The sequence below is a fragment of the Eriocheir sinensis genome, chromosome 12, assembly GCF_024679095.1.
Source record: "Eriocheir sinensis breed Jianghai 21 chromosome 12, ASM2467909v1, whole genome shotgun sequence".
NCBI lineage: Eukaryota > Metazoa > Arthropoda > Malacostraca > Decapoda > Varunidae > Eriocheir > Eriocheir sinensis.
The window spans coordinates 1,668,901-1,682,365 of record NC_066520.1 but is presented as its reverse complement, the minus strand read 5'-3'; the positions used below and the strand labels follow the sequence as shown (position 1 = coordinate 1,682,365).

The 13,465-nt window shown below is 44.5% G+C and overlaps 1 protein-coding gene across 3 annotated transcripts in view; it reads right to left on the bottom strand.

Moving 5' to 3' along the window:
* Positions 1–13,465, bottom strand: part of LOC126997292 (nucleolar protein 16-like) — a 41,804-nt gene that overhangs the window by 15,504 nt on the left and 12,835 nt on the right. For all 3 annotated transcript variants that reach the window (XM_050858292.1, XM_050858293.1, XM_050858294.1), the window contains exon 3: positions 13,327–13,432. In XM_050858292.1, coding sequence (XP_050714249.1) covers positions 13,327–13,432 — 106 coding nt within the window. The remainder of the gene's footprint in view (positions 1–13,326; positions 13,433–13,465) is intronic.

The window sequence follows — 13,465 nt, the reverse complement described above, 5'->3', positions numbered from 1 at the left end:
CGGGATAACAGCAAGGCATGGGCGATCCTCCACCGATTGAATTTTGGTATAGTAGTTATTTGATCGCCCTGTATTCTATGGTAACATATTATAAGACAGCTATGGACTATGAAGGATCATTAACAATAATAAAGGTAAGTTTGCAGTTGTTATTGGATAAGACAAAACACAGACCCTTAAAAACACTCCAAAGAAGAAAATCGTTAAAAATTTGTACATTCGGCGTATAACACGCAGGGCTAAACTTTCAGGCATTTTTTATGTGAAAACGGTTCATGTTATACATTCAGTGGAGAGAGAGAGAGAGAGAGAGAGAGAGAGAGAGAGAGAATATCCATATCACCGAGATATCCACTCAGGCACTCAGTCTCAGCCTCACTCGTTTGAGAAAGTAATGAGGGACAGCATGAGCGCCTGGCTAGTATTGGTACCGGTACCGTACCGTATAGCTGGTACCGTTAGTACCAGTACTGGTACCGTTACCTGCCCACCCCTATCGTTGAGTAGCGTGGCAGCGTCGGTACAGTACTGTTGTTCAAGTGGTGCACAGGAAGAACTGAGCTCAGCTGTGCGGCCGCGGTGCTGTGTGAGTCCAGTTGCGTGAGACATCTGGTGGCCACTCCATAAAATATCGCGTATAAGTGAAAAAACGTGTAAATTAAACATCTATTTGGATTTTGGACCCCGCGTTATTTCAAAAACGCGTAAAACAAAACGTGTAAATCAAGAGTTACCTGTACCAGACTGCTTGGTACCAGTACCAATACTAGCCAGTCGCTCATGGTGTCCCTCATTTCTTCCTCACACGAGTGAGGCTGAGACTGAGTGCCTGAGTGGATATCTTGGTAATATGGATATTCTCTCTCTCTCTCTCTCTCTCTCTCTCTCTCTCTCTCTCTCTCTCTCTCCACTGAATGAAGTGAATATTTATTTTTCGACAGAAACCTACCTCGTTTAATTTACAATGTTTTTGATTTACGCGGCCTCTTCAAGGACGCAATACTCGCGTAAATCGAGAGTTACCTGTACAACAAGTCCATAACTTGGGTAATGGCAGCACAAGCCGCGGCAGCCCTTACTTTAGCAGACAACGCCATGTCGATACAGGGCAAGTGCTTTGTTTACGTTGTGGATGTGGATACGGGCAACCAACCTTGGCCGTGTGTGACGCACACCTGGAAAAGTTGGATTTGCCGGTTGCCCAAGCTGCCAGCAACGCGGTGGGAAGAAAAAGGCCCAACCGACAACTCGCTTCCGGATGGGCGCACGGGCATTGCCAGTACCCACAACGGTGAGAGGAAAACAACCAGTGACACTGCCCCAAGGCAGCGAGGCTGCTGACCAGGTGAGCGCCGGCGATGACGTCATCGGACTCCCAGCGAATCACAAGCGTATTTTCAGAGCTCAGCCAATCGTAAGGCTTCATCTGTGGCTTTAAAACGACCCGTTCTCTCTTCCTGTTTTCTTCCTTTTTCCAAGGTATGTATCTCGAGATACAAAGGGGTAAAGGAGGAAAAAAAGTGAGCTCCGGGGGGCAGCATGAGACAATTATAATAGCGCCACTAAAAGCAGTTGCCTGCGCCATGACAGGCTTGGACCAACCATCAGGCCCAGATGGATAGTCTACCGGCGCCATAGCCCACATGAAAAAAAAAAAAAAAAAAACACCTTCACGGGTCGGAACAGATAGGTGCTCTTTCATTGTTTTCAATACCTCGAGTTGTTACAGAAAACAGTCACTTTCCAGCATGCTCCAGCGAGAAGACCTGGACCTGTCTGAAGCAAGTAACTTAGCAGCAGTCGTCATTCAGCAGTTACAAGACTTGCGGGCCAATGAGGAGGGTCTTGATGACATTTGGAATACCGTGAATCACGTCGTCAAGAACTGCAAGGATGACATCAAAGTGATCACACCTTCCAGAACAAGGCGAGTTCTACAGCCATTGAGGCATATGGGTGAGTACCATGTGCTAGAGACCACTGGTCAACGGGAGTGCATAACCCATAAAGTCGACTTCAAAGTCAACTTCATGTTTCCGGTGCTTGACAGGATACTCCAGGAACTAAAGAGAAGGTTCAGTGAAACAAATCAACGACTAATAAAGGGTATTGATGCGCTGACTCCGACGAGCAAGAGCTTCCTGGATCTAGACAGTCTCCAAGTTCTCCAGGAGACGTACAGGATCAACCAGCAGGACCTGAAGCATAAAGTCCTTCAGGTAAAGAGACTCATTGAAAGGAAGTCTGGGAAGGGTGAGATGGTACCGACGAGCATGCAAGGAGATGCCTTTTTTGAGCTATATCAAGTCACAAAGATTGTTGCTGTAATCCCAGTGACGTCCGCCTCATGCGAAACTAAATAAGCTTGGAGTAATCATGTTGAGTCTTGTTCAAGTGTAGTCATTGCCTCATCCTGTCTGGGTCCTCACTGCTAAGTTCTCGAGCATTTAACGGTAGCAAGCTGTAACACACTCTCCCTTTATCTCCGAGCTAACCACTAACGAACCAACAAATGCTACGGTCGCTGAGCCAATCAGCACCCAGGATACAGAACACAGTGCTCTGGTTGGTCGCCTCCCATCCATCAGCCAATAGTGTGCCGTGTACGATCACACGTGGGCAAACTAGCTCAAGCGGAAGCGGACGTAGCTGTGTTTTACACATGTGCAAGTCTTTGTCTACCCATCTGCTGTGCGCTACATATTTTATTTCAATTTAATATTATTTCAATGTTCTTATTAATACTTTCTTAATTTTTTATATTGTTTACAATTTTGGGGGGCTAGAAAATGCTTCTTTTAATGCAAAATATGTAACATAATAAATATATTAAAATACCTCTATACCACAAAATCCCGCGATATAGCGAAAAATCCGCGATACGAACCTAAATATTTACAATTTAAAGATTTGTGATACAGCGAGACCGCGATAAGTGTAACACGATATGGCGAGGGATTACTGTATCTAAAATTACCTTTGTACACTCCATGCTAACCGATGGTGGCACTATGCTTAGTTAGGTAATTAACTCGCGCCCCCTAAAAAAGGCACCCGCCACCCCCCCATGGGAAAAATCCTAGCTACGCCACTGGAGGGAGTTTTCTTTGGAGAGTAATGGATATGAAAGTGAGAAAGTGGTTCATAGTGATGAGAGGAAGGAGAGAAAGAATCTAAAAGGAGAAAGGGTGCAATGTGATATATACGAACATCAACCCTTTCATTGCTAAACGCTTGCAGCAGGCGTTAGGCGTATTTGCTGGTGGCGCTAAACGCTCGCTGCGACCTCCACCCGCACTCAAATCTCAAGCGTATGAGTGTTCCAACACTAATTCTCACAACACAGGATTGCCAATTGAGTGGATTCTTCACTAAATTTGGTTGAAAATCATATCAGCCCTGTGCGGCAAATGTATGGACGAGTAACTGGTGGATGTTCTTGCCCAATATAGCGGCATTTTTGCATAGCTTCACCTATCACCTGACTGATTCTTTACCCAAATACAGTAAAACCCCGATTATCCGAAATGGAAGGGGGGAAGCCTCTTTCGGATAAGCCGATTTTTCGGATAATCCGGATTTATGGCCGCCATTTTGATCGCCGCCAGTTTGATCGTCGGCATTGTGACTTTCTTCCTTTTCCCGGTTTCTTTCAGCATGGTGATGTAGAAAGAAGTGAGGTCGAAGCACAGGTAGAACGCGATGCGACTGCCCAGTGTGAAGTGTGTGACGCGACTGCCGCCGACTGACGATGTAAACAATGAAACCAAACAAACACACGCTACGCTAAACAAAGTAGTACGCTTAAAACATGTGATGTAAATGTTTTATTGTATGTTTGTCTGTGTGTCTCCTTGTCTGGACCAGTGTATGTTGATACTTGTGAGCGTTGCAGATCTGAATTGTGAATGTTGCAGAGTGCGATTGTGAATGGTTGTGCAAGCTTGCAAGTGTGACCTTGATGCATCGTGCAGGTGGAGACACAGTATGATGACTCATATTATCGCGCCTTCGTATGTTGGAAGGGGAATGTGGCATGGAGTGGAGGGGAGTCGTGTTTGTGTCGTTGTCTTGAGAATGCAGTGTGAGAGTAGTCGTGCAGTAGTTTGTTCGTTCGCGCACCTCGTCCTTGCTGGGGCGAAGGTGCGGACGTGGTGTTGTTGAGAGTTTGTTTAATGTTTTTGTCTAATACATTGATCTATTCGTTTCAAGCTATTTCGGCATCGTGTTAGAAAGCATCTTCATTTTAAATTTTATTATCAATTTTAAATGTGTTAATATAGTACATATGTAGTTACTTTTATTTATTTTTGATGTTTTATAACGTTTTAGTATAGAAAAAAAAAATTAATTGCATTATCCAGATCAATTTCGGATAATCCGGTTTTTCGGATAATCCGCTTTCGGATAATCGGGGTTTTACTGTAGTTGTAAATATTGTAGTTGGCAATACTCCCTTGCCAGAATCTGAAGAAAACATGTCTGCATTTCCCTCAATAAAGCTGATCATCCCGCAAGCACTGATGTAAGTGTTAACATTCAACACTCCCTGAACGTGCATGTACATTCACAAGAGAGGCATACATAACCGACTCCTATAGATCTGAACCTCCTCTTTCCAATGGTGTTTTTGGTTTTTAGCTGTGATGAAGAGTTTTTGAGATACTGAGGTTAAAAGAGACCCCCCATTGGCCTCCCCGACTGCGCCTGAGGGGATAGTCGCGTCCGCACCGCGCGCAAGGAAAGGGTTAATGGAATAGTTTCATCGTGGATAGAGTTTAACGACTATTTGAGACAAAGAACCTGATATTATGGGGCTGACGGAAACTAAGTTGTGTGACCCAACTGAGGTGGTGGGGATTGGAGAAGGTGCATACAATATATGGAGGAGAGAAAGGGAGAAAACAGGGAGGAGGTGTGATGTTGATAGTTAAAAAAGGCATTAGGGTGGAAGAGGTGATTGAGGGTGAAGGCTTGGCAGAGGTGTTGAAAGTGTAAATTGTGGGTGCTGAAGGAAGGAGGCAGTACGTAGTAGGGTATGTGCCCCCAAGAACAAGCGCATGGGAGTTTGAAGAATATGAACAAATGATATAAGACACAGTGAGTTGCCTGGATGGAATGTTGAGTGTAAAAAAATAATTATAATGGGTGATTTCAACTGCAAGGGGGTAGAATGGGAGAACTGGCAGACGCAGGGAGCAGACGAGTCATGGGGAGGAAGACTCCTGCAACTGGCAATGGAACATGTGCTGCATCAAGACTAGACCTGGTATTTAGTAAGGAGCCGGATATAATAGAAAATCTTAAAATAGATTGTCCAATAGTGAAGAGTGGCCATGTGGTTGTGGAATTTGAAGTATCAGAAAAGAGAACGATTGACTGAAAAGAGGCTCACAAAATTGGGAGAAGCAACTACTGTACAGCAGACTTTGTTAGCATGAGAACTTTTTTTGAAAAAGCAAATTGGAGTGGGCTGTACAAAGCCAAGAAAACACAGGATGGGAGGAGTTTTAAAGCTAAAAAAGGAAGCCGAAAATACAGTACCCTTTCGAGTTTCGTGCTCACTTCGTTCCGAAGGTACAGCGCTAAACTCGAGAATCATGAAACTTGAGGTATTGAAAACACTGAAAAAGCGCTTATCTGTTCCGACCCGTGGAGATTTTTTTTTTTACGTGGGCTATGGCACTGGTAGACTATCCATCTGGGCCTGATGGTCGGCCCCGAGCCCGTCATGGCACAGGCAACTGTTTATAGTGGCGCCATTATAATTGTCTCATGCTGCCCCGGGAGCTCACTTTTTTCCTCCTTTACTCCCTTAATACTTACCTTGGAAAAAGAAGAAAACAGGAAGAGAGAACGGGTCGTTTTAAAGCCACAGATGAAGCCTTACGATTGGCTGAGCTCTGAAAACACGCTTGTGATTCGCTGGGAGTCCGATGACGTCATCGCCGGCGCTAACCCGGTCAGCAGCCTCGCTGCCTTGAGGCAGTGTCACACTGGCCATTTTCCTCTAACTATTGTGGGTACTGGCAACGCCTGTGCGCCCATCCAGGAGCGAGTTGTCGGTTGTCCATAACCTGGTGTCACACTGGGCCTTTTTCTTCCCACCACGTTGGTGGCAGCTAGGGCAACCGGCAAATCCAACTTTTCCAGGTGTGCGTCACACACGGCCAAGGTTGGTTGTCCGTATCCACATCCACAACGTAAACAAAGCACTTGCCCTGTATCGACATGGCATCGTCTGCTAAAGTAAGGGCTGTCGCGGCTCGTGCTGCCATTACCCAAGTTATGGACTTGTTGCTGCAGTTAAATGGCAGAAATAAGCTGTTGTGGGTGTGGTGTGTCTGTGGTTCCTCCTTGCCAGTTCTTATTGTCACCATTGCGCGTGAGCGGCCAACCCACCCATCTAGACTCCGACCATATAAACACGTGGATCGAGTAACTACAAAGACACACACACACACACACACACACACACACACACACCAGACTCATCATGAACCATGGCAGATGTTTCTCACAAACAAAAATGGCTTTACCATTTCCTAGAGTGTGTTAGAACTTATTTGGTGAGTGGTTCATACAAACCAAATATACCCAATGGCAAGAAGAGAGCAGTGTTAAAGACGACTGCTCTCTTCTTGCCAAGAGCCTGGTTTGGTTCATGTGAGCCACTCACCAAATACGTTCTAACACACTCAAGAAATGGTGACGTCGTTTCAGTTTGTCAGAAACATCTGCAATGGTTCTTAATGAGTCTGGTGTGTGTGTGTGTGTGTGTGCGTTGTTATTCGATCCATGTGTTTGTGTGGTTGAGTCAAGATGGGTGGGTTGGCCGCTCACGCGCAGGGGTGACGATGAGAACTGGCATGGAGGAACCACAGGCATGCCACACCCACAACAGCTTCTTCCTTCCATTTAACTGCAGCAACAAGTCCATAACTTGGGTAATGGCAGCACAAGCCATGACAGCCCTTACTTTAGCAGACGCCGCCATGTTCATACAGGGCAAGTGCTTTGTTTACGTTGTGGATGTGGATACAGGCAACCGACCTTGGCCGTGTGTGACGTACACCCGGAAAAGTTGGAGATGCCAACTGCCCAAGGTGGCGCCAACGCGGTGGGAAGAAAAAAGTCCTGTGTGACACCAGCTTACGGATAACTGTGAACTCGCTCCTGGTTGGACGAAAACCGTCATTGTGACACCGCCTTAAGGCAGTGAAGCCGCTGATAGTGTGAGCGTCGGCGATGACGTCATCAGACTCCCAGCGAATCACAAGCGTGTTTTCAGAACTGGCAGCCGATCGTAAGGCAGCCGCCCTCAACTCTGGCTTCAAAACGACAAGTTCTCTCTTCCCGTTTTATCTCTTCCCGTTTTCTCTCTCTCTCTCTCTCTCTTGCCATAGCCACAGTGTTTAGAGGAAAATGTCCAGTGTGATACTACCTTTAAAGGTAGCGTGCGTGACGCCGATGGTAAGTAGTCGTGACTCATACGTGTCAAAGCAGCGCGAAACTCGGGGTGATAATGCGCTAAAGTCGGGATGGTAAGCATTTAGGACTAACCACGAAACTCGTGGATCGCGAAACTCGAGAGGGTACTGTAGATATGTCCCCAAGGTAACCAAGAGGGATGTTGGTAAAAAGGAGTGGTTTAACAAAAGATGCGAGGCAGCTAAAAAGAGAAAAGAGAAAGCTTGGAAAAGATGGAGGAGACGAAGAAGAATCAACTCGTGAAACGATTTCAAACAAGCAAGAAATGAATAAACAAAGATTAGAAGAGAAGAAAAAAGGAAATATGAAAAAGATATAATAGACAAATGCAAAGACCAACCCAAACTATTCTATAGACATGTGAACGGCAAATTAAAGAATAGAGAAACAATCGATAAACTGAAGATGGAAGAAACTACATATGAGGACCCAGCAGAGATGGCAGAAGTGATGAACAACAGCTTCCATAGTTTTCACAAAAGGAGATTTTGTACAACCCCCGGGCCAGGAAAGAGGAAGGGTTATGCAGGAGATACAGTTAACGGTGCAGGAGGTCAAAGAAAGCTCGAACAAGTTGGATGTAAGAAAGGCGACAGGGCCGGATGGAGTATCAGGGTGGATCTTGAAAGAATGTAGTGAGCAACTTGCAGAGAAACTGCACTCCATAATGAGTGCCTCCCTGAGTGAAGGAAGGGTACCACAAGATTGGAAGAGAGCAAACATAGTACAGGTAACTCGATTTACGCGAGTATTGTGTCCTTGAAGAGGTCGCGTAAATCAAAAACAATGTAAATCAAACAAGAGGTAGGTTTCTGTCGAAAAATAAATATTCACTTCATTCAGTGGAGAGAGAGAGAGAGAATATCCATATCACCGAGATATCCACTCAGGCACTCAGTCTCAGCCTCACTCGTGTGAGGAAGAAATGAGGGACACCATGAGCGACTGGCTAGTATTGGTCCCGGTACCGAGCAGTCTGGGACCGGTACTGTACCGTATAGCTGGTACCGTTAGTACCGGTACTGGTATCGGTACCTGCCCAACACTATTGTTGAGTAGCGTGGGTACTGTATTGTTGTTCAAGTGGCGCGCGGGAAGAACTGAGCTCAGCTGTGTGGCCGCGGCGCCATGTGAGTCCAGTTGCATGAGACATCTGGTGGGCACTTCATAAAATATTGCTTATAAGTGAAAAAAATGTGGAAATTAAGCATTTATTTGGATTTTGGACCCTGCGTTATTTCAGAAACACGTAAACCAAACTCGCATAAATCGAGTTCCCTGTACCGATTTTTAAGGGAGGCAAGAGAGAGGACCCATTAAATCACAGACCGGTATCACTCACTAGTGTGGTTGCGAAGATATGTGAGAGACTGGTTAAAAACAGGTGGTCGGATTTCTTAGAAAGTGAGATAATTATCTCAGATTGCCAGTTTGGATTCAGGAGAGGGAGATCTTGTGTCACCAACTTTATGTTACTACTCAAGGGTGACAGATTTAATACAAGAGAGAGAAGGCTGGGGGGATGGAGTGTACCTGGATTTGAAAAAGGCATTCGACAAAGTACGGCACAGAAGACTAATTTGGAAAATTATAAATATGGGTGGAGTGGGTGATGGACTGATTAAGTGGTTGGAGGACTTCCTAACTAACAGATAAATGAGGACAATAATCAGGGACAGGATTTCCAACTGGTGCCCAGTGAGGAGTGGGGTCCCACAAGGTTTGGTGTTGGCGCCAATAATGTTTGCTGTTTATATAAATGATATGGTGGACAGAGTGACCAGCTATGTGAGTTTGTTTGCAGATGATGCAAAGCTATTGAGACGAGTGAAAAATGTGAAGGACTGTGAGGCATTGCAGAGGGACCTGGATAGAATTTGGGAGTGGAGGGTACATGGCAGATGGAGTTCAACCTTGGGAAATGTAATAAAATGGAGGTGTTTTTTTTTTGTTGTTGTTGTTTTTTACAACAAAGGAGGCAGCTCAAGGGCACAAAAAAAGGAAAACAATACAGGTAACTCTCGATTAAATCAAACAAGAGGTAGGTTCTCAAAAAATGCCTGAAAGTTTAGCCCGCGCCCTTGTTATGAATGTACAAATTTTAATGATTTTTTCTGTTTTAAACTTTCCTTTATCATTGCATATAATCCTTCATAGTCCGTAGCTGTCTTATAATATGTTACCATAGAATACAGGGCGATCTAATAACTACTATACAAAATTGAAATCGATGGAGGATTGCCCATGCCTTGCTGTTATTCCGTTTTCAGCCATTTGTATGATCTTGTTCTGGATGTCACTTGTGTCTTGATTGTATGACTTAAGAGCAGTACAAGCTACATAAAATCATATTGGAAAAAAATATCCATGTGTTCATTATTAATTATTAATATTAGTGAGAATAATTAAACATGATATCAGAAACTGTACATCACGAGGAGATATTATACCAGCCAGGCCGCCATTTGCATTGTTTACAAACCACACAACAAACAGCTGCATGTGTGTCTTGCCAAGTTCTCTGTCATAACCTGTGATGGTGGGAATAATATGCTTATTCACTTCATTCAGTGGAGAGAGCGAGAGAGAGAGAGAGAGAGAGAGAATATCCATATCGAGATATCCACTCAGGCACTCAGTCTCAGCCTCACTCGTGTGAGGAAGAAATGAGGGACACCATGAATGTAGTATTGGTACACGAGCAGTCTGGTACCAGTACTGTACCATAGTTAGTACTACTGTTGAGTAGCGTGGCAGCGTGGGTACTGTATTGTTGTTCAAGAACTGAGCTCTGCTGTGTATTGGGTAAATAATTTTTTTACCTGTAATAAAAAAAGCCCACTACTCGCTGCTCCCAAAAAAGAATTAAAAGAGGTGGCCGAAAGAAAGATCAATTTCGGGAGGTGTCCTAATACCCTCCTCTTGAAAGAGTTCAAGTCGTAGGCAGGAGGAAATACAGATGAAGGAAGATTGTTCCAGAGTTTAACAGAGTGAGGGATGAAAGAGTGAAGGTGCTGGTTAACTCTTGCATAAGGGGTCTGGACAATGTAGGGATGAGCATGAGTAGAAAGTCATGTGCAGCGGGGCAGCGGGAGGGGGGGAGGCATGCAGTTAGCAAGTTCAGAAGAGCAGTCAGCATGGAAATATCGATAGAAGATAGAAAGAGAGGCAACATCGTGGCGGAATTTAAGAGGTAGAAGGCTATCAGTAGAAGGAGAGCTGATGAGACGAAGAGCCTTAGACTCCACTCTGTCCAGAAGAGCTGTGTGAGTGGAGCCCCCCCACACGTGAGATGCATACTCCATACAAGGCCCCTGTATATGGATAGCAACTGCGCAGGGGAGAAAAACTGGCGGAGACGATACAGAACGCCCAACCTCGAAGAAGCTGATTTAGCAAGAGAGGAGATAAGAAGTTTCCAGTTGAGATTTTGAGTTAAAGATAGACCGAGGATGTTTAGTGTTGAAGAAGGTGACAGCTGAGTGTTGTCGAAGAATAGGGGATAGGTGTTTGGAAGACTGTGTTGAGTTGATAGGTGGAGCAATAGAGTTTTTGAGGCATTGAAGGACACAAGGTTCCTTTTGCCCCAATCGGAAATGATAGCAAGGTCTGAGGTTAGGCGTTCTGCAGCCTCCAGTCTGGAGTCGTGTACTTCCTGTTGTGATGGTCTTCTATTGAAAGAGGTTGAATAATGCAGAGTGGAGTCATCAGCGTATCAGTGGACAGGACAGTTTGTTATGGAAAGAAGATCATTGATGAATAACAGGAAGAGAGTGGGTGATAGGACAGAGCCCTGTGGAACGCCACTGTTGATAGGTTTAGGGGAAGAAACAGTGACCGTCTACCACCACAGAGATGGAATGGCTAGAAAGGAAACTGGAGATAAAGGAACAGAGAGAGGGATAGAATCCAAAAGAGGGCAGTTTAGAAAGCAAAGACTTGTGCCAGACTCTATCGAAGGCTTTCGATATGGTAGGAGTGGTAAAAGATGTGAATATGATTTTAAGATGGGAAGTGAGATAATATGCAGAGGAGTGGAGAAAAAAGACTTGGGAGTGACTGTCTCAGAGAACATGTCACCAGACAAACACATCAACAGGATAACGGGACAAACTCTGAATTTGCTGAGGAACATAAGGACAGCATTTGTGTACTTGGATGAGGAGATGATGAAGAAAATAATAGTTACAATGATAGGGCCAAGGTTGGAGTATGCAGCAGTGGTCTGGTCTCCTCAGTTAAAGAAGAACATAAGGAAGCTGGAAAGAGTGCAGAGAGTGGCAACTATGATGGTACCGGAACTTCAAGATCGGACATATGAGGGGAGACTCAATAGAATGGGGCTCAAAACCCTGGAAAGAAGAAGAGAAAGAGGAGACCTGATAGCGGTGTACAGGGTGGCGAGCGGAGTGGGGTGGCTGAGAGAGAGAGAGAGAGAGAGAGAGAGAGAAAATCAGAGTAATAGGGATGAGCAAAGAAACCACAATACCAGCAGGAATAGGGATTATAAACAAAAGCCAGAGTAGGAAAAATGACTTTCTATCTCATGCCTTCCCATTGGCCAAGTTGCACCCACCCATAGCCAATCCCATGCATTCTGAGGGGGAGGTGAGGGAGCCCCCTCTCGCCACTGACGGTCAGTGTGACTATAGTCATCATTTGAAATATTGCACGATGACGCGTTTAGCGTCATCAAAGGGTAAAAGGTCCTGGCGCACGATGACGGGGAACGCGTCATAAAAGTTTTTAAAAATTTATTAAAATTTAAGTTTTCAGTGAAAGTGCGTCAAATTTGGGTGTGTCATTTGTTGGGATAGGTTTCTTAATGGTAACATATGGCAACCTTTCTAAGGAGCGTTGATGAGGAGCTTTGAGCGGTTTTTATTTGTTAGCCTACTCTGACGGGAGAGGAGAAAAATACAGTTTTCTCGGTGTAACTCGGGAACTAATGGGCATATGAGGATTTTGAGGATACCATAAGAATCCTCACTAAATTCCGCTTTGAAACATATATTCGGCTAAAAAAGTTGGCCCACAAAATTTCGATTTATTGTCTACAATACTCAATACGGAGACTTAAACAAGTTTGTATTGTTTATATATAAATTTTCCTCTATTTTTATTTGCACATGTTCTAGTAAAAATCTTTATGAAGCCATTGATACCAAATTTATTGAGGTATGATATATCTGTGAGGGTAAAATACGTCCAGGAATGTAGAGTATCGCGGCGGCAAAAAAAGGCCAGTCGGGCCTGAGAAATGCATGGTGAGTGGAACAGAAACTTATTGGAAACTTACGGTGCACGAGAGGGTTAAGCCAGTTGTCTAGTACTAGCCTTGTTCTTTCCAGTGACATGCTTGGATGTCTACTACAATGCACAGTTACAGAGATGTGGAGATAAAAAGAGACACCCCCCCCCCCCACCCTGCCCAACCGCACACATAGGCACCAGTGCGCATGCTGCATTATGCACTAAAAGGGTTAAATCACATTTTTACTTTAAATCCCTTCCATTTGTGTATAATACAGGAAAAGCCTTCTCACGGCCTCACATTTATTGCTCAACGCCGCGATCACGCTACCTCTTGATTAGTGTCATTCTGCTGGCTGAGTGCTCGTTTTTTCTCTCTCTGTGGAGTGGTGGCAGCCTCTCATATTCAAGTGTTGTCAGTAACTACTCAGTCACTCAGCACTCAAGTTTATCAAGTTCTTTCATTTAGTATAAGCAGGAAACTGACAGTAGAAATGACTGCAAGACACATAATACAAATAAATACAAAATACAAATAAATACAATCCCAATACAAATAGATTCTTTACATTGTTATCTCACCTTAATTCCTGATAAACCAATCTTGCTTAGGTTGTAGACAAGCCCCATGTTAGACACATTGGTGGAGGCTGGTTTTCTTTTGTCCCATTCTGCCCGCACGGCTGAACTAGAGGAGGAAAATAGATATTGGGTTAGTTGA